Here is a 21794-nt window from a genome sequence, read left to right as displayed (position 1 = left end):
CCCTCACCAGTCCGTGGGTGCTAGATTAGATGAGTGGGCGGCAATGGTTTGTAAACGTACCACTCTGGTCAGAATCGGTTTATGTGACTCTGCAGCCATGTGGCTTGTTCCCTTTCTGAAGACTGATGAAGTGCATTTTCCCTTTTTGAAAGTGGGTCAGTCTCTCAGAGGTATTTGGCAAGCAGGCAGCGTCCCCAGGCAGATGGGAGTGACATCATTGTGATGAGGGTCAGAGGCGTGATGACAACGGTCTGTCAATCCAGGTTACAGGCCACCTTCATGTCAGACTGTTGAGTCTACAGAAACGTTAGTGGCACACTGGTAATCTGAGCTGATGCCAATGCTAACATGATGATTAGCAGGAACCATACATAGCGTGTTTATTGTTTTAGGGCAGCGTGGTGGCGAGTATGTAACCTCACAGCAATGAGGTTCGCGGTTCAAACCTGCAGGTTGGCTGGAGTTTGTCCAAAGACATGTTTGCAAGGTTAATTAGTTGTTCCTGTGATGGACTGGTAACCAGTCTCAAGTGTTAGTATAAAGTGGGTATAGATTATGGACGGGTCATCTCAGTTTAGCGTGCACAAACACTCCAGCTGAGTATGAAGGGAATGTCCTTATTTTTGCAGGTATGTGGCCATAAAATAAAGTATTTTTAATGCAATGACGGTGCCGGAGTAGATGTCACTTTAGTTATTACAATTCTGTGGGGACCACGAAGGTGAGCACCAAATTGAATGACAATTAATTTAATGGCTTTGACATATTATAGTATAATACAGTCAGAGTTCATCCCCCGGGAAGCCTGAATGTCACTATAAATGAATTATGATCCATCCTAATAGTTATTAAAGACGTTTCAGTCTGGACCTATCTGGCTGACCTGCAGTGTCATCATTAGAGGCAGGCTACGAGCAAAACTAATAATGTTGTATTCAAATAAAAGTTGGATAATTAATCATTTCCATCTGTAATGATATATTTTCCACAAGAGTTGTACAGTAGGTGGTGTTTCACAAATTACATACCAGGTATTGCCACGGTTATTCACCTCCTGAGGTATGAATCATTTTATTAAAACCTGTGTGGGACTGATGCAGTATTTGTACTGTACAATCTGCCAGATGTGGACTGAGCTCGTGGACTCATTACTCCATGTAAGTTCTTGCGTTTGTGCTCAACCGTCACCACTTTTAACAATGAAAAAAGCGTGAGAAAAAAAACCCCGAGGTTTCAATAACTCATTTCTGGGAAAAAAAAAAATTAAATGTGCAAAAAAAAAAAAAAAAAAAATAGAACAACATGCAGCTAGCTGTTCAATGAAAAAAAACACTTCACGAGAAAACACAAATCCACAAAGGCAGTTTGTTGAATTCCCTTGAAATGAACACTTGCTCCCGATTAAACTCTTAAAACTGGTCATGCACTCGTCTCGTTTTCATAACCATTTTATCGTCAGTTTTAACAGAAACAGCACCTCTGAGTGTGTCGACAAATTATTTGATAAATAACGTTAACTCAGAGGCGTCACACTACTTGCAAAGCTTTGTGTAATTGTAACATTAAGTAAAGACATCCACCTCCCTCGCCTCGCTTCAAAACCATTTACAATAAGTCGTGGACCACACACATACTTCAGCTTCTCCACCTGTCTATGTTTCCATGACAACGCTGGCACTGGTAGTAATTTTTCCAACATCCAACAGGAATTTCATTACAATGATGCATAACAAGATGCTCAGTTAGATCCAAACAAACATACATTTTTCACCTTCCTGTTGGATAAACTGATCTGAGGTTCCACTGTGATGGTGATTCATGTTTTATACAGACGGTGTTTAACAGCAGAGGGCAAGAAAAAAAAAAAAACACACTGAACGCTGGGTGTTTTCTTCCACTACTTAAAGATGACAAAGGAGGAGAGTGATCAGATCAGCAGCCATGAGGTTACCATAGGAACCCACAGCTAGCGTTTATAGTTGGGTTAGGGTCTACTCTATGATCAGTTATCGATACTCGAGTTTGAAAATGTCCAACCTTCGTTTTAATGCAGAATTCCAGTGTGATAAGGGCTTTACAGAACAGAGAGAGATGTGAGATATCAAGCAACATTCATTAGAAAAGAAATAGTGTTTTCAGACAATGAATGACATAAATATAAAAACACACATCCAAGCAAATCAAGGGGTGTCACTGTTATACAGCGAGGCTTAAAATAAATTACACTCCTTTGTGGTGATAAAAAAAAAGACAAAGAAAAGGAATTGTACTCCCTATTTGAGTTTCAAAAGGTAGCACAGGTACCAGTTTATTTACAAATGTTCCTGGTAAAAACCAAAACAGAACAATTTGCTACCTAACAGATTTCTTCTGAGTCTAAATGCTGCTTCTAACCTTTAACCTATGATGAAGTGGATCATGTAAATGGAGCTCTCCCTTGAAGACCAAAATGACCTCGTCACATGAACAGTGAGTCCACCCGGTGCATCGTCTGCCCTCAGGACTGATGTGTTCTACACTGCTGCAGCTGGAAAACACACTAAAATGGCTGCTGGTGGAGACAGGAGAGGGAGGACAGTTTTCTAACAGAGAAGTATTGTACGCTGATGATCCGGGTCGGTTTCATGACTTTTTAGGTAATGATTGATCGAGTGTCTTTGCCCACCCCACCCCCAATCCCTTTGGCTCAAAACTGAGCATTTCTAAAATGTTACGAGAGCTTGACAGCAATCTTCTGCTCCTTCTTCATCATTCTCTGGACCTCCTTCTCCATCTTTTTCCTCTGCTGCTCCATGGACCGCTTCTCCCTCTCAGCCATCTTCTGTTGTCTGTTCAAAGAAGACAAAAGCACAATTGTAGGCAGTGTCATCACAGAGCTACACAGGCTAGTAAGCTAGGAGAGAGGAAAAACAAAATCCTCTTCCTGTGCCGCTGGTGTTGAAACATTGGTGTACACTGACACCTGCTGGCCACGAGATGAATCTACACTCCTCATAGAAAAAAATGGCTGTCGGTGTACATGCTCCGAGTAAACCACGTGGAGCCACGTTTACATGCAGCCAGTCAGGAATGGGATTTCTTCATTACACCAACCTAATTCTGCAAACCTGAAAATCTGTAATCACCCGGAGGAATCTACCTGGATAACAAGGTTTCTCATTTACACGACATTTAAGACAAAAAAAAAAAAAAAGACAAATTCAATGTGTAATATAGAGTATGGATCATTTCCAATCGTTACATCCTAACAGGTGGGGACCTCGGGTTTATTTTAAAGCTGTTGGAGCAGCTTTTAACCAATCCAACATTGAGCATCATGTGAGGCATGTTGTGCGCTGAAAGTCACTAAGCTGTAAACTCTGGCTTCAATTCCTCCATATTTGTATATTGTACGTGTTCTTTGTGTCTTTCTTTCAAGAAAATCTCAAATTCAAATGATGTCCTTCTCTAAACAGGTTGTATTAATACAGACAGAGTCTCCACAGGCAGCTTGATGTGACGTTCCTATATGGTTCAAATGAGCCAGTTTCAGAACTGACTGGTTCAGCTGACAAACTGGTGTCTACTTTATATACAGGCACAGATGCATTCTTGGACTATTACCTGAGCACCTCCTCTGTCTCCCAGGCAGCATCAGACTCGTCCTCCCAGGCGTTGGCGTCCTCCTGCCAGTTGTCCATTTCTCCCAGTTCGGCCTGTGCAGATAGTTTACAGTTATACCCATGACGATGCAACTACGATCACATCATTCCTGTTGCAAGAGCTGCATTTCATGAATGAGGCCAAAACAGAGTATTTTACATCTTCACAAGACAGCTATTCTGGATGTCTCCTCTAGTTTTACAAGAGATGGAGGACAGTGGACATTTCATGTTGTGACATGTTAGCGGCACTGTGCCGAAGGATCATTCAGTCAGTCTCACTGATATTATCCAGTAGGTGTGTCCTTAAATTTAAGTATTTTCTCCTGCAGCTTTAAGTAAGTTCTTTACCAGCCCAATAGCTGACACAGCAAGTATTACTTCCCTTTGATACCCAACAAACTCTTTCACATACTAATATTTTTAATGTCATAATGAATATGCATTATTAAAGTAACATACACAGTGTATAATATAGGAGGAGGACTGAGGTCCCTATACATGTTCAATCGTTACCCATATCCCCCAACCCGTCCTTTCTGGGTTTGTTAAAATTATTTCTTTCACACACATCTTTTGTGTGACATTATTGTTAAAAATCAGTGTATTTGAACTAAAGAATAAAAGCCCTGGATGTGTAAGAAGGAGAAAACATGCCTGAAGCTTGAGAGAGTGTATAGATGTGGAACTCACTGAGGGAGGACTGAAGGTCATCATGTCCTGAGAGGCTGCCAGTCTGCTGGAGAATCCTGCTGAGCCATCAGGCACCAGGTAGTTCAGAGGCTCCCTCTTCTTCAGCACAATCTTCAAGGTGGGAAACAGAGAAAAAGGAGAAGAGGTCTTTAAATTCAACTCAAAATTATTACTGAAATAGACGAGCAAACGGTGAGGACAGCAGCATTTTTAACGAGTCAGCTGACAATCCTGTTACGCTGAAGATTTGCTCTCTGAACGTTTACTTACTGGATAAACCTGATCATGATTCAATCAAGGTTCAATGAACAGAAAACGTAATTTTATTCCAATATGGTCACACCCACATTATTATACAACCAGTTCAACAGAATGATTTCCATTTACTATTTAATAATATTGCCACGAGGAAAAATCCCATGAGGGAAATTCAGTTATTTGCAGTTTTATCAAAAGAAACATGATTGGGTTAGAATTAATTTGATACTTTTGTGTCATTATAGAGAAACATCAGAGGCACGATTTTTCCAGTGTTGCACAAAAAAACAGGAGGACACGGCTAACCTAGCTCTGACACATTACATTATTATTCAGACATATTTGTGTGTGTTTACTGTGACAATTCTAGAAATAGAAAACACAACAATGCCTTTTAATAAGCACTTTGCTTGTGCATTGAAACAGCAGCAGTTGCACAGTGTCTCAGAGTAAGGTTGGGTGATATAAACTGATAATAAACAACAATTAATTCAGTAATTTGTAAATATAGTTGTGCACAAAATCTGCCTTCAAAGTAGCCACTTTTAAATTAGAAAGAAACAAAAACGTTTTTTGGACCTCAAGTAACATCCATTTAACATTCAATAGTAACTAAACATGAGCGGTTTTACACCTGTGATGGACTGCTGTGTCTGTAAAGTCCACAGGTTTGTCATTTTTCAAATCTCCCTTTTCTCTTTTACGTGCACTCGACATATTCTGTGACATTCAGCTGCTCGCTGGGAGGGAGCACGCCAACTGCATCAGCAGCACGACACCGCAAAGTCCACATATTTATGTGTTGTATGTTATTCTGAGCTGTTATACATTAGTTGGTCAAGATCTGGATGGCTTATGACTCCAGTTTAACAATTTTTTTTTTGGGTGGGGGGCATCTCTGCATTTATAGAAAGTTTGTGCAAACAAAACTTAGGAAAAGCACATCAAAGGGCTTCATCTGTACTGAATGCACAGAGGCGACACTTTAATTCATCTTTTTATCTACAGAGAGCTTTACGATGTCAAGGAGTCACGTAGTAGGTCTGAGACTGTCATTGGACATACCTTCTGTGTTTTCCTGATGGTGGGCGTCATGTCTTTGAAGTAGTCGGGCTCTTCGTCTGCATCGTTGGGTGGTGGGGAAACGTTTCCGTTGCCACCTTCAATCTTAATACTTGTGGGAGCCTCCTCATCCCAAGAGCTCCATTCTTCAATCTCTGGCTGCGCAGATTAGACAACAAAATACCACTCGAAGTTCATTTGTCAAAGAAAACCAAATGCCAAATTAGAAATCGTGTGCACGGATGGTATCTGCAGTTTGAATCCCCAAATGCTGAACGTTCGCCCCCGAACCTCTCAGGGCAGATGCTGATAGTTCACCGACCTGTTTTGGGACAGACGATGAAAAGTCCACGGTCGTCGGGAGAGTTATTTGATCCCCGCTGAGTTTGCGGCCCCTTCCGCTCCTGTGTTCAGAGAAAACGAAAAATCAAAAGCAACTAATAGAATGAAAGCTTGAACTACACCTGATCTCTGGGGCTGATGTCGATCATGATATCACAAGGTCAAAATAATTCTGACATTAACATGATTAAGGCTGATATTCTCACATATACACGTTTTCTAATTCACTCCGGGCATCTTTTTCTGTTCAACGTTAAAAAAAACAACCCCAAAAAACAAGTGTTTTTTTGTTTTTTTTAACTAATGGCGCATATTGGCCAACACCTACATCGATATTAGTTGAGTCAAATCAGCCGATAAATCTCTTTACATGTAATATTACATAAAGATCTATATTTAGAAACCAGGATTGTTCTGTTGTCTCGAGGTTGTCCATAAAATAAACGTCATGTAAACAGAGGTGAGTATTTCTCCAGTGTCCTTGTGCTTACCTGCATATCAACCGTTTAAGGAAAGAAAGTAAGCTGGCGAGACATGTGCAGATCTTGAACAGACGGAACTGAGTGATGGCCATGATGAGCTGGTGAACTCGAGCTGGTCGGGGGGAGAAAACACAACCAAGTTAGCATCCCGTCCACCAGCCGTGTTACAGGTGGACACACGAGCTGGTGGACATGAAGAAGATGTCCCTCCGACCGATCATGTGACCCACGGAGCCTTTCTGACGCCGGCCTTTTTTTTTTAATTTTTTTTATTATGATCGAGCTTAACTTAACTGCCTTTTCACACACACGAGAGTTTCCACGCAAACACGTGCCCACCTTGCGAGATGTCAGTCGGCTGCATGCAGGACACCTGCTGTCTTCTCGAGCGGCAGAAGAGACAAGTTCATGTACTCGCTAACCGCTGCTTGCTAGCTCAGCCCACACGAAAACATGTTATTTCGGAACCCTTCAGGAGTCTTTCTAAGACGACATATCGGCTGCGACCAAGTGAAACGCTGTGGTGTCAAAACCATCCATGTGACAGCTTTACATCCCAACACGGTATCGTGTTAAAACTCCTAAATTCGTGTCGTCGCTCGTCTGTCTCCCATGGCTGCCATCTTTGAACTGGGGGGCGGGAGGGGAGGGGGGGCAGGAACGGGGAAGGAACAGCGTGATCCTGCTGCGTTCAGGAGCCGCTGGAAAACAGAGAACCACAAATTATCGTAAACATTTTGAATTTGTGTTTGAGCCACAGATTGCATGTGAACATAACATATGTATTTATGTATGTACGTTTTGTAAGTATGTATATGAACTCGACTACATTTAATGCTCTAAATGAACTCTTACTGCGCAGCAAGTGAAGGAAAGGGGTATCAAATCAAAATAGGTTTGTGTATTTTCCATCATACATATTCCAGAGACAAACTAAAACGAATCTTGACGTAAGCATGTCTTTATCAAATACATAACGATTCATTTATTCGTCGCTTTCTTTTTTTAATTTTTTTTTTAACAAATTAACCCCAAATTTCTGAAAAGTTTTGAAACTGCTGCTTGTTTGTAACGTGAACGCACCCTGACGTCATCAGAAACTACCCAATCAGCACGCGACGTGAACGTACGAAGCATATTTGAAAACGGGCAGTTGACGGCGAGGCTTTTTTTTTTATTTCGCTTTGCTCTCTAATCTGACGCAAGTTTCAGCAGAACAATAAAAATTGTTCGTACCGAAGAGATTAATGACAGCGGAAACACGGTGAGACGATTTCTTTTTCCCGAGACCTACTTTGTCTTTCCAGCATCGGCGGTGTTTATACGTCATCCACAGAGGGACCGTTCATCTGCTCACCGAGTTATTGTTAGCCACGTTGCTACGTGTTAGCCAGCGAACTCAAATTGTAAACACGAAAGTAAATACTTGTGTAAAGACAGAGTTTGATCCAATTACCTGTCTCGTCCATGTCAATGAGATTCTTTCGTGCACAATTATACATATCCGGTGTCTAATTTTACTTTTCGTGCGACGCTCATTAAAGCAGAACATTTTTTTTTTTTTGTAAACTTTACAACTCGTTTTCTACATTAGTATTAAAGTTTGTTTCTTGCTTGATTGCATTTTTGCTTTTTATTTGACGTCGCATAATTGTACTGTCGCTCGTTTGGGACTGACTCTTCAGGACTAACCCTATTTTTCCAATGTACCCAGTGTGTTTATCTCCCCCTCAGTTTCAGATGGAGGAAGAGGAACACACGGACAGAAAGCAGCAACTTGCCATGCTTTATCAAAAGCTTAATAAAATTAAAAAGTCTCTCAATGAAGGTGATGGAATTAAAACTACTCACTCTCTTATATTTATACTGATCAGGATCCATATGTCTGTGCCTCATCTCGACACCTTGCACTCGTTACAGATGACACGGAGAACCAGGTCATCGCCTCAAACTCGCCTGAGTCCTGCCTCTCCTATTTGACGGACCTGGAGAAGAAGAGGGACCCTCACTTGGATCAGAGTTACTTCACCAGACTCATTGACATTTATAGCAGAGTATTCTACAATATGCCACTGCAGAAACATTGTCTGAACGAGAGCTACGCCAGGATGTTGGTCAGATTTGCAGAGCTGAAAGCGTAAGTAGAAGTTTACCATTCGTAAAGACGAGAGGAACTTCAGTCTTTTCTGGTTTAATTGTATGCTGATCTGTAGATTAAAGACGTGACATAAATAGTGTATGCTTTGTGGGCATTCAGTATATTTCCTGTTGTTTTTTTCTCACTTAGAATTCAAGACGTCACTGAGGCAGAGGACAACTTCAACATGGCAAGGACTCACTGCCAGAACTTTGCATTTGTCCACATTGCACATGCACAGTTCGAGCTTTCTCAAGGTAGAGAGATGTGCTTTTTGTTGACCTTGTGAATATTTACACATCGTCATCACGTGACATAACGGGTGTTACATGTCAGCTGTGTCACTTCACCAGGCAACACAAAGAGAGGCTTCTACATATTGCAGAATGCCGTTGAAGTTGGTGCCAAACCAACTGAACTGCTGGAGGCTGCCTTGGTGAGCATGCAGATGGGGAAAACACAACTAATCTGTTCAGAGGATAAGGAAAATGTACCACGTGAGTATTTATTCACGTCTTTTCCTTGGCTTAATAAACATGCAACTGTTTTACTTGACAGCAGTTAAGAAAGTCACAAAGTTAATGTTTTTGTAACACAATAGTACTCTAATGGCTGGATTACACCGGAACCAGCTGTGGGGATACACTGTGAAATATCAATATGAAATAATCACGTGAATGAAAGTATTTTTAACAACTAAAACAAAGCCAGTTGTATTTAACTTTGTCTATAGGCTACAGCCTTTCATGATTTTCACGGCCATTGCAGATTCTCTTAAGGCTTGGAAGGTGAGGGCTGGATGCCACTAAATCCTCCACACTGTTACTTAAAATGCGTCACCCAGTTGTAGTAAACCACTAGTTGCAGCTAGATGCACAGAAATCCAGAAAAAATGATCAAGTCGACAAAACGCTCCGCTTCTGAGAACGCTCCCGGTGCGGTATGAAGGCAGGATGGAACAAAACGGCATCGTAGACATGATGTCATCAACATGCCCGGTGGAATCCAGATGTAATTTGATATTCATTGCCTTTTCTCTGATTGTGCTTTCTTCATTTATACATTTTGTTGGTTTTTTCTTTCTGCCAGTATTACCGAGCAGTAATGTGCCAGATTCTGTCAAAAAAGGCTCAGAATTCCAAAAAGTGAGCAGAACATCAGATGGGACAGGCGACCTGCAGCTCTCCAGTATTTTTGTTCCAGGGTAAGAAGAAAGCAGCTTTCAATGTCTAAGAAGGTTTCTGTTGAGAAAGACCATCTGATGTTAACTGTTCTCTGTCCCTCAGGGTGGAGCCCCTCAGTGGATCGTCAGATGAACAACTACTAAGCTGGAGATCAGGATCTCAACACAAGAAAGCAGTTGGTTTGGTGCGTTTCATCCTGTTGAGTGATGCTGATTACCAAATAGTCCTTTAAGTTTGGAAGTTGTGTTCTCATTTTTTGTTCTCCAGCCAGGGAGAGTTCCTGTTGTACCTTTCTCTATCCCAGAGAAGGATGATGATGATGATGATGATGATGATGATGATGATGGCTATATTATTAAGAAGCCCTCCAAAAGAAGCAATGCATCAATCCCCACCAGTTTGTCCAGGTAATTTATATAACATCTATTTACAATTGTGTTAAATTTGATTGTGGCTTGAGATATGCTATTTGAAAACAGTTTGGTTGCCAGATTAATGATCGGATATATGCAGACGTGATGTGATGCAATCATGTCATTATGGAGCAAAATCTCAAACGAATGTTTCCATCAACTTGTGGAATCCATGACAACAAGAATTAAGACCGTTTTAAAAGCTAAAGGAAGTCAAACCCAGTATTAGGATGGTCTTCCTAATAAAGTGCTTGCTGAGTGTTTGTGCCACTGTAATGTCACATGGTGTTACAAATAATTAAAAGGTAATTTACAATTTTTGTCCAAAATATAGTTGTGTTTTGGCATCTTCAGATTGCAGACAAGCACAAGTATCAATTGAGACTGCAGAGGGTCAACATGTCGTGTGTTAACTGAGCTGTGGGAATGTTTCTTTTCTTGTCATATTGTGTAAAACACTGCTGCAGTTTTGTTGTAAACTACTTAGAAATGAGATGACTGTCCATGAAAATGTACTGAACCACAAAATCCTAAAAAAAAAATAATTCTTACACTGCGAGCAAATTCTTAAATATTGAAGTCCAGTGTGTGTTTTCTTTCAGACTTGTATGTGTTGTTGATGTAATTGATGTCATTTTGTTTCAGGCAAACGAGTGGATCAAATGTGAGCTCAGAATTTGGGCTCTCTTCAAAGAAAAATGCTGCAGATGGACATTTAGACAACGTTCAGGTTAAGTGTGTTTCAGTATGTTAATGTCAGAATCTGCGCTGGGTGGTTTTCATCTCTGGTGCTCTGTGATGGTGTTTAGTTTGAGCTAAAGAGATGAGAGCTAAATCCTTTTGTTTCATTGGTGTGTTCTCAGGTACCGGCTCTCAGTCCAGAGTGTTACCCCTGGGAGGACCATGCAGCCATGGATTCCACCACCACACTCCTTCGCACACATGACGCAAGGGATGCCTCAAGATTGGAAGGTACTATATCATCTATTGGCACACAGTGTGTTGAGTGGGCAGTTATACTCTGTGTGAACAATAAGCACCTTTTCAACCAAACCGGTCAGGGACTCCCCGATAAGTCCTATCCACTTTTTTTCTGTTTGTATTCACACGACCAATAGGAACGTTAAAATGACAAGCCGTTTGGCAGCGTCTCTTCTGCACGACAAACAACAACTGTTCATTTGTCCAAGTTTTGTTTAGTGTTTTGCAGTGCAGGGAAAAAGGGATAGATCAGGTTGTTTGAAGTGTGTTGGTATGAGGTTTGTATGTGTCCGTAGTCAGTGTATTACCTGCTGTAAATTGGTACCACTGCATTTCCAGTTTGGAGACTCGGCAAGCTGAACTAACAGAAGCGAAGCGATACACTGCTGTGGTCGGGATTAGCAACAACACGTATTATAGCCAACTAATTAAAGGCCCATCTAAACAAACCAATCTCTGTTTAAGTGTACGCTAATTTATAATGTTTTCCCCACTTTACCTCGCCTTCAGACAAAGGGGAACTGTGCCGTTATATCGATCTCTTAAAACCCACCAGACTCCCTTGACAAAAACAATGATTTTACCTCACAGAATACAGTAATTGATGGTCCACTGCTGCCTCGATTGGTTTGTTTGTGTTATTGTGTCACTTTTGTGTTAGTTCAGATATGAACTAACATGTTAAAATACCACAAAAGCCGCACCATAACACAAAATAACCGATCAAGGCAGCAGTAGATCAGCAAGTCCTGTTCTATGGCGTAAAATTATTATTTTTGAAAATGGGTTTGGTGGCTTTGACGAGAGCGATATACTGGCACAGTTCCCTTGTGGAAAAATGCAGTCTTACAGCAAGGTAAAGTAGTGAACCAATCACTGTACAGTTAATTCACTGTAGTTCCTCTTGTTCTGGGAAAATACCCACCTGAAAGTAAAAGCTAAAAAAAAAATACCCAAGATGGACTTCTAAGAACTATGATGGTCATGTAGTCCCATTTCCTGTTCTGATGACATCTTGCTTTTCTTTGACAGATGTAACTTACCATTTCAATCAGGTCATCCATTCCAAATCTCCTGAGTCGTGTTGGACGTTCCTGATGAACCTGGAGAAAAGAGGCAACCCTCACCGAGATATCCTCCTCCTCAATAAGCTCAAGGACTGTTGTTCGAAAATCTTCTCCAGGCTGCCGATGAGACAGTACAGCGAAAACGCTAGCTACGCCAAAATACTTGTCAAATATGCAGAACTCAAGGCGTGAGTTCTGAGGAAACTTTTTACGTTTCTATTTTGGGATTTTGTGTGGATTTAATTGGGCTGGATGGATAGCTCATCTAATCCAATTAAGCCAAAAATGTGTTTTATGCAAAGAAACTCTTGTAACTGTAAATGAATAGTTTCAGCTCTGGTGTGAATGATACACTACAATATTTCTGTAAATAATAACATTGTTATAGTGATTTTGTCACTGTACAATTACAATGAGAGACCTGATACAAATATTGTAAACTTATTACCTTGTTTTTTGAGTAGTGTTTGTAAAACACTACATCCAAGTCTTTTTCTTGTCTGATGTGGACAGTCAACATCACTCGTAGCTTTAAGTTGCTTGGAAACTCATCGACTCATAAAATGTTCTTAGCAAAAGCATTTTTTTTTTTTTTTTTAATTAGTATATCCATCCATCAATTCCTCACTGTGATGATGGACTACCTGGGCTTAGACACATTATCGGACCACCAGACTCAAAAACAAACAACACAACTACATATTCAGGTGCTCTTTTAAATGTGTCGTCATTTCTGTTTCCTCTCCAGGATTGAAGACCCAGACGAAGCACATGACCACTTCATAGTTGCGAGATCCAGCTGCAAAGGTTTTGCCTTTGTCCACATAGCACACGCTCAGTTTGAGGTCGCTCAAGGTATGTCATGTTCCTGATATCCATGTTCACAAAACACCCTCAAACTTAAGTAGCTCCAAAGTGTCAAAGTTAGAGAAACTCTTCAAATAAGGAACACGTCACTCCTAAGTTTAGAACTCGTTTAAACCCCCCTCCAGTGAAAATCTACTTTGTATCCTGTTGACATGTCCCTGTGACGTTTTCTACATGTCAGGCAACATTGCAGGATTTAAATTAACAGTTAACACCACGGCTGAGGGTGTCTGTTTTCGGACTGCAGGGATACTCGCAGTTTTTTAAAAAAACACTGATTCAGACAGCGTTTCACACATCACATACCTAAAAAAAAACACCAACCTCAACATGCAGGAAGGGGCTTTCCATATTATCGAATATCAACAAGGAAGCCTCTTAGATAATGACATCATCTGTGTCACCTGAGTTGCTATCTGTTTGTATTACACAATGTAGCTCCATCTTGTGGTCAAATCAAAATGAGTGTGTGTGTGTGTGTGTGTGTGTGTGTGTGTGTGTGTGTGTGTGTGTGTGTGTGTGTGTGTGTGTGTGTGTGTGTGTGTGTGTGTGGGGGGGGGGGGGGGGGGGGGGGGGGAAAAACCCAAATGATCAGTTGCAGTATAATTTCAAATTTTATCAAAGATACTTAAGAACTGTTAAACTTTGCTTCTAAGGAAATGCTTCAAATCAAGCTCATGTTGTCAATGTAACGATTATTGTTAATGTATCTGACATGCTTCATGTTTCAAAAGTGATGGATCCAGATGCCAAAGATCTTCCAGTGATGTAATAGTCTAATGACTGTATTATACTTAGTCAGTGAAGAAGGTACTTGTCTATCCAGACCTTCTGCAGAAGATGGTTAAAGCCCTGCTTTTTTTTTTTTTTTTTTTTTTATACTACTTTTTCCTTCCTTCTTTTAGGTAATGTGATCAAAGCAACTTCAATTCTGCACAAAGCTCAGGCGCTAAATGCCAGGCCAGCTGAGCTGCTGGACTTGGCCATACGCAGCCTTAAAGCTGGGGAGAAACAACTCATGCCCACCATGGAGCTGGACCCCCCCACAGGTAGAGGTCCACTGAAGGTCCATTCATTGTTTGGGTCAAAGCAGTGGTTTGGATGCACTTTGTATTCATTTATTTTCTTTTAGATTTGCAAACAGGTCTTCCAGTAACAGCCACTTCTGATGGAAACCAGGGAGTACAGCTTCGTGCTCGGGTGCCTGTGAACCGCTCGGTGGATCAGCCGAAACCTGCCAGCAAGGAGCCCTTATCAGAGTGGAAGATCCCAACACTCGTCAACCGCTATGCTTCTCCAGAGGTCTGATGGCTTTCTTTATCTACTACTAAGTTACCAAAATTTTAATCAACACTTTGTATGTGCCAGCGGATGTTAGTCTGTTAGTGTTTGTAGTTTATTGTGGCGTTCATGAGCAAGTGGGAAAGTTCTTACCTCTGACTGGGAAAATACACCTGAACTTCTGTTGAACTGGAAATATTTCACAAGGAACTTGGCACATTTTTTAAGGGGTTAAAGAAGTCGCTTTGACATCACTTCATTTGGCAGCGTTTGCTGTGAAAGAACTGTACTTCCTCCAAAAATAAGGGGCAATAACCACATTTGGTTAAGTAGCTCTGTTAAATGTTAATAAAGGCAGTACATCAAATATGTGTACAAATGCAGTGTATGGATAATAATTTTGTCCCCGTGTTGGATTAAATGGACGATGATGAGGCTGTTAGTTACGGTTCTGTATTCTGACAGGAGAAATTAAGCACATTTTCTGAGGGTTGCCATGTTGCCTGTTTGTGAACGCTCTCAACTCGTTTGAAATGTCTGGTGCCATAGTTGACAAGTTTTTTATTAACTTGGAACATTTTAAGTTTTGTCAGGAGTTGGATGAGATAGCACGAATGTCAAAAATGTAGTCAACACTGTGTGTCACGAGTAAGAGTCTCTATTATGATCATTTCATCAAGTCTTCATAAAACTAACAACATGTTAACCTCATCCAAGTTTCCATTTATCATATCTCACAGATATAATTACTTTGATGTTCACAGCAGATGTCATTTATTTCTTACTTGCATGACAATTTCAAATGATTTATGCTATAAACAGTGATTCTGTTTAGCTCTCATCACCTTTCCCTTTATATGCCCTCATTTTACCTTCACCCTTCAAGTTTTTTTTCCTTCCTCTTCGTTGAAGGATAAACGGATCACACCTCCTGATCCCAGACATGTTCCTCGTCTCGTGGAGTCTTTCCCAACTCCGTCCCTCCAACTTCCATCCAGACTGAACCCACCATCCGTCTTCCAGACACCTAATGGCTACAGAAACCCTTCTGCTAACAGGTAATATCTTAACCTGGGTGTGTGCAGTTCTGCTGTTTAGTTCCAATTCAATTTGAAAACCTATTTAAATATCACACACTTTATGTTAAACCTCCAAGAAGCTCCATTAACAGTATATTCTACTTGAGTAAAGACACTGTACTTTGATTGAAGAATTTTCCTGTTCTCATGTGTTTTACTCTTCATTTCTCCATCTGTCTCGCCCTCAGCTTCATTACTCCGGTTGTAAAGAGAGACCCCGAAGTGTCATCATCCTCATCATCATCAGCAGCAGCAGCACACAGGACTGGACCCGTACAGCAGCCATGCACGCCTCTAAACCAAACAGCGCGTTTCCAGACTCCACAGGTCTTTCTTTGACTTAATTTGTCCTCATATCTTCTATGTCTCTGTTATAATAATTTCCATGTGTGAAATATTACGTGGTACCCTAAACAAGTTTTCTCCCATCACTAAACTCCTTGCAAAGCAATAATCACTCAACAATGTCAAGTCGACCAAGTGATTTCCATTTAGCTTGTCTTGGTGTATAAGATGCTTTCAAGAGGCCTTTAAATCAAACTAAACTGTACAAAAGTATAACATTGGTCTCTGTTTGCATCAGGCTCCTTTCAGTGGGTTGCCAAATGAATCCATTACCATCAAGGGGAAGCAGTTCTTCATCCTCAAGATGATTGGACGCGGTGGATCGAGCAAGGTAAAGGCTTTCTGTGATGCCAAAACATTTCATCAGGGTTCATGGTCCATGTTACAATCTTGTGTTGTTGATTGACAGACTGTTGTTTTTCCAGGTCTACCAGGTCCTGGATCACAAAAAGCAGCTGTTTGCTGTGAAATACGTCGACCTGGAGGAGGCTGATGCTCAGACAATAGAGAGTTACAAAAATGAAATAGAACATCTGAACCACTTACAGCAGTACAGCGATCAAATTATAAAGCTCTATGACTAGTGAGTACCTGTCTGTCCAAAAACAATATGTTATTGTATCATAGTTGAGTCACAGCGTACTTTTTTTTGCCAGTTTAGATGTGGGGACTTATGAAGAAGAGATTTACTATGTCCAGTAATTTCTCATGAAAATGTAGTGCATCAGGTTTGCTTGTAATTTTGATCTCTGCCACAAATATCCTGACGGTTTCGTGTGCGTTTGCAGTGAAATAACCAACAGCTACATCTACATGGTGATGGAGTGTGGAAACTTGGATCTGAACACTTGGATACGAAACCGCAAAACTGTGAACCCCCTGGAGAGGAAGTTCTACTGGAAGAACATGCTGGAGGCTGTCTACACCATCCACAAACATGGTTCTCACAATTGTTCCCTCATTCATTCCCAGCACTGTTCACTATATTTCCGAGTGAATCATTTCTAACCTCTGCATGTGTGTGTGTTCGATGCAGGGATCATCCACAGTGACTTGAAGCCAGCCAATTTTGTCATCGTGAATGCTTCTCTGAAACTGATTGACTTTGGCATCGCAAACAGAATCCAGCCAGATGTGACGAGCATCATGAAGGATTCACAAGTAAGTCCTACTTTTATTGAAACCACTCAAATTCTCATGTGGTGTATTAACTTGTAGTGATCAAATTGTATTTGTGTTGTTGGGAAAATGTTTTAAGTCTGGGTGTAAATTCTTGGGGAAGTGATGCTACGCTGTATCATGCGGTATGACACTTCAGTTCAGGACGGCCTGAGATCCACAAAAATAGTGTCATAAAAGGTCAATGTCTACGTAGTCCCACCTGCAAGAACTTGCAGCAGAGTCCAAGTTCTTGCAGCCTCATTAAGTTAGCCGTTAAACCTGGGCAGATACTGCACAATTTTGTATTAATCTTGAATCATGTGTTAACGCACAGTACAAGTTTTAATCTGCTACTGTGAAACTGTACCTGTCAAACGACTGGCGCCTAATACACCTTTTTTTACAGTGCACATTTTGACATGGCAGGAAAATCACTGATGGATAAAGTAGAGCGCCTATTTTATTGGCCCAATAATAGCCTATAAAAGATATATCCATATGTTGGCCTATATGCACCGGCATGAAAACTTATTTTTACAAAACATAATGCAGAAAAAGATGCTTGGGGTAAATTAGAAAATGGTTCTATTTAATTCTCTCTTTTTTTTTCTTTTTTTTTTATACCGTAAAGTTGACTGTTTCAGTTCACATTTTTTTTCTCCCTAATTTCGGTATTGGTCTCAAAAATCCAGCATCAGTCAGGCTCAAATATAAATTATGCACATGTATGAACGATAGCTGCATTCCACTTAGATACATTTCAACTGCATGCTGGCTCACTGTCAGGTCGCACTATGAACTGATCCATCGTTAGTGAACTTTCTTCACTTCTGCTTTTCTTGATTTAACAAGGCGAAATGTCTTCTGTGAAAAGATGTATGAAGTTTATCAGACAAGATGTATTGAGGCGTATCCTCAGACTTCAGCAGAGAAAGTTGGCGTCGTCTTTTGCAGTTCAAACACTGAAAGTTCAATGCTGGCTATAATGGCTAATTATGAATCTGTTGCACTTGTCTCTATTGACATTTTAAAAAGTTTATACACAGGTCAGTGTATTACAATGGAGCTAGACTGAAATTTGTATGATTTGTTTGTTCTAATTGATAATCAGTTAATATGTTGTTACAGTAGGAATTATGTGCTGAAAATGTTCCACTGTCACCTCAAAACTGAGGTACACACCATGAATCCTGTGCACCGTTAGTTGTAAAGTGGCAGGAGATGCAGTGAAAACCTGAAATCCCCAGCAGATCCAACTGCTTACCAATTCCTGCTCTCTGGCAACACACTCTGTAAGATTTACATTCATGAAGATGAAACATTGTTGAACATTCCCAGCCAACATGGAGAAACATGAATGTTCAGATACTCGTGTTTGTTCAACGACCAAAACAGATGAACTGAGGTGGACGTGAAGGATGTCAGAAAGTGTCGGGTTGCTGACTGGACTGATTTTACTTTGTAAATCGTGGCCTAGATGAAGTGCCAGGTCTGAATATAATGAAGCTGCATCAGATCTACACTCCAGATTAATCCTGGGGGAAGAGCTCAACATGTGTAACACGTGATTGTTTGTCAAACACAGGTAGGAACTCTGAACTATATGCCCCCTGAAGCCATCAAAGACACTTCATCACAGCCAGGAAAAGCTTGCTCGAAGGTACTCGTCTTCACTTTCACTGATTCAACAATCTGTGCAGGAAACTGAAAGCAGCAGAATTTGAAACCCCCTTTTTTTTTTTTTTTTTTTTTTTTTTAAATGTCTGTTCCACAGATCAGCCCCAAAGGTGACGTGTGGTCGCTCGGATGTATCCTGTACTACATGACTTACGGGAAGACTCCTTTCCAAAGCATCACCAATCAGATATCCAAGTTGCACGCCATCATCGACCCTTCTCACAAGATTGAGTTCCCCAACATCTCGGAGAAGGATTTGCTGGATGTGTTGAAGGTGAGGGACCCAAACGAGATAAATTATTGTGATATGAAGTCAAATTATACTAATCTGACACATTGTTTACTTTCTTTAACTTCTACATAAATTGTCTAGTGTGGTGTAACAATTTTAGACCAGATTTTAACATAGTGGCCTTATCTGTAGAAGAGAATATAATTAAGGCTTAACTTAGGTATTGATCAAGCGGCAACCAACAGTGATGTCACCCATTCATTTGGGAACGGCCGTTACGAAGCCTCGAGTTCAGATATTGACCGTCATGATCTTGCTGGTTTGGAGCCATAAGTGACCATATTTGGACGAGCGTGGGCGGGGGGGACTCGATCCGATTGGAAACCCGACAATACTACGTCCCGGCCACTGATAGCAGAACACCGAATGCAGCACAGACTGTTAATCAAACAGACAAGCCCCCAAAAACACACCTTTTTGTGACTTTTTGTTTTGTTTTTTCAATGAAACCCCAGAAAACTAATAAGGAGTGACTTTAGCTCGCAAAACCTTGATAACTTGTGGAAAAACTTAACTGTCTTCAAATTTTATTGGAGAAGTCGGATGGGAGTCTGAGGAGCCACAGCTTTTTGGAGCCAACCTCTAGCGGCCCTCTGTGGTATTGCAGCTTAAGGCACTTGCGCATCAGAGTCATTTTTCAGACCCGGAAACTTTTCTATAGTCTACAGTGACTAACTAGAAGTGTTACATTTTATTGTCTGCTTTCACCAGCGGTGTTTGGTACGAAACCCCAGAGAGAGAATCTCTATTGCAGATCTGCTGGAGCATCCATACATGCAGCTGAATTCACAAGCATCACTTGAACCAGGTACACACACACACACACACACACACACACACACACACACACACACACACACACACACACACACACACACACACACACGCGCGCGCGCACAAGTACAAAGGTTGAAGCCATCTTTGCTTATCACGACTGACATTGACCTGTACTCCATGTATGTTTCAGAACATCCATCTCGCAACGATCTCCAGCAGATCCTAACGGAACTTGCAGCCCTACAGTCTCCGAACAGCATCATCCGAGCTGCTAATGTAAGACCTCCTTCATTAGAACTTCTTCTCAAAACGTTGGTTTACTGGAATACTAACTCTGCTTTCTGCTTCTTGCAGAATTTGGCAAAAATGTGCAGCAGCGGCAGGAAGTTGGATGTTGCAGAGTGCGCAAAGTCATCATCCGACCTGTCCTGGAAAATGTGATGCGGATATTTCTTCTCCATCTTCTCCCTACTTTGTAACCACTTTAGTACAAACTCCTCTTGTAAAATGTAGAAACTAACAAATGTATATTTTTACGTTCTTCTTATGTTTTGGAAGTTGATCATCTTCATTTTTACTTGTTAACTAGTGATAATAAATGTAAGCATATACAGTATAGAATAGTCTAATAAAGATACTGTAACCCTATGAGCTGTTAGTTTGTTTGTGGCAGCTTAAAAAAAAAGAGAGCAAACTGACGAGGTGTACTATTTGAATACACAATCTCGGTAAGTAGCTCTGTCATTCATTTTCCCCATGATCATGAATTTAGATGTTCCAACAACTCCATCTTGTGGCTTTTTTTTTATTTATTTATTTTTTTACTAAAACCCCTTTTCAACAAAGACTGAAAGCTTGTATAAAAGCTAGTTTTCAAAGTTATATAAAGGCCATATATATCCAAAAAATAAATCTGGTGTTGTGATTTAATATTGATGATCATATCTGTATCCGAACTGTCATGGAAAACTGTCAGTGTTTCTCCTGCTGTTAGTATTTAAAGTTCCCCTCTGCTCAAAAATCATGTTTCTTTCCTGTTACCACAGTTAAATGTTTGAACTTTATTGTGCCCTGTTTAAAACTAGAAGGCTGTTTTCACCTTTATCTGCTAAAGAGGGAAAACATTTCTCGCTGCTCATTGAAAATCTGATTTCAAGTGGAGGACCCACAAGCATGATTAGTGACATCACAAATGGTTTGGAGGCCGATTGTAGTCCAATTCAAATTACACAAGTATGATGTGGAAACTTGAAGCCTCCAGAGCGCAAACACTGAGAGTGGACTTTACAGTGAAGTATGATACATCTCATGTCCAGGAATAACATTTTAGAAATGAAATATAATTGCATATTCATAGATTTTTTTTTTGCATCTTAAAACATCTGGAAGGGGATTGTAGAGAAAACGGAGGAACTGACATCAATGTTGAGTCATGAAAATAAGTTCTTATTTTCTCCCAGTTTGTCTTCAAATCAATATTCATATGAAAAAGTGATTGCTCCCTTTAATTCTTCTTGTCAGCACTGGACCTGGAAGAGATCCATCTCTAAAGTGATTCCTGTGTCACATGTCCTCAGCCACTATATTGAATCCATAAATCATGTTATCCCTCTGCCGCAGCTCAGTACTGTCCAGGGAAACGAGAAGAGGGAATTTTTCAAGAAAAAAGGGGAGACTTTGGAAAATACCTGCTTGTCAACGACAAGTCAGACTGCTTAAACATTATTACATTACTAGCTTTAGGTGAACTTGATGAGTACTTCGGTTTTTGTCCTCCATCATTTACATTGAAGTCGCCAAAAGAAAAGATCTATATGACATCTGTGGACAGAAGATACAGAACCCAGTGACTGTTTCAATGTACATATGTACAGGGTGCCCCCCCCCCCCACATAAATATATTAACTATTTGTTTATTGTTTTGATATTATGTCGTGTATTTTATTTCAATGAATTTTGCTGCCTTGTAAAGATCATTTTTCTCTTTGTAAAACAGCGGTAGCTTTCAGGTGACTCTTCGCTGACAGGATGAACAGAAACATCACCTGCAAACAT

General features: G+C 40.6%; 2 protein-coding genes across 2 annotated transcripts; one reads left to right on the top strand and one right to left on the bottom strand.

Annotated features, from left to right (window-relative positions):
* Nucleotides 1–733: 733 nt before the first annotated feature.
* On the bottom strand, nucleotides 734–7107 carry ebag9 (estrogen receptor binding site associated antigen 9). The gene is made up of 7 exons (XM_069702180.1): nucleotides 6818–7107; nucleotides 6488–6590; nucleotides 5977–6058; nucleotides 5658–5813; nucleotides 4335–4445; nucleotides 3604–3695; nucleotides 734–2828 (listed from the first exon to the last, which is right to left on the bottom strand). Exons 1-7 carry the CDS (start codon nucleotides 6840–6842, stop codon nucleotides 2711–2713), a joined length of 687 nt encoding a protein of 228 aa, XP_069558281.1. The 5' UTR covers nucleotides 6843–7107; the 3' UTR covers nucleotides 734–2710.
* A 545-nt stretch (nucleotides 7108–7652) lies between these two features.
* ttk (ttk protein kinase) lies at nucleotides 7653–20740 on the top strand. Its single transcript, XM_069702188.1, has 25 exons — nucleotides 7653–7742; nucleotides 8193–8306; nucleotides 8399–8615; nucleotides 8766–8872; nucleotides 8969–9112; nucleotides 9705–9819; nucleotides 9902–9983; nucleotides 10067–10206; nucleotides 10858–10942; nucleotides 11076–11184; nucleotides 12226–12448; nucleotides 13009–13115; nucleotides 14033–14176; nucleotides 14260–14429; nucleotides 15321–15466; nucleotides 15676–15814; nucleotides 16071–16163; nucleotides 16258–16415; nucleotides 16621–16772; nucleotides 16869–16993; nucleotides 18579–18653; nucleotides 18768–18944; nucleotides 19674–19770; nucleotides 19930–20015; nucleotides 20094–20740. Exons 2-25 carry the CDS (start codon nucleotides 8219–8221, stop codon nucleotides 20178–20180), a joined length of 3066 nt encoding a protein of 1021 aa, XP_069558289.1. The 5' UTR covers nucleotides 7653–7742; nucleotides 8193–8218; the 3' UTR covers nucleotides 20181–20740.
* Nucleotides 20741–21794: the final 1054 nt, after the last annotated feature.

Source organism: Brachyistius frenatus, unplaced genomic scaffold (assembly GCF_029030835.1).
Source record: "Brachyistius frenatus isolate BFR_SWC_R1_liver_20210118 unplaced genomic scaffold, ASM2903083v1 Contig_40, whole genome shotgun sequence".
Taxonomy (NCBI): Eukaryota; Metazoa; Chordata; class Actinopteri; family Embiotocidae; genus Brachyistius; species Brachyistius frenatus.
Note: the sequence above shows the minus strand (reverse complement) of the source record. Positions and strands in the feature narration are given on the sequence as shown.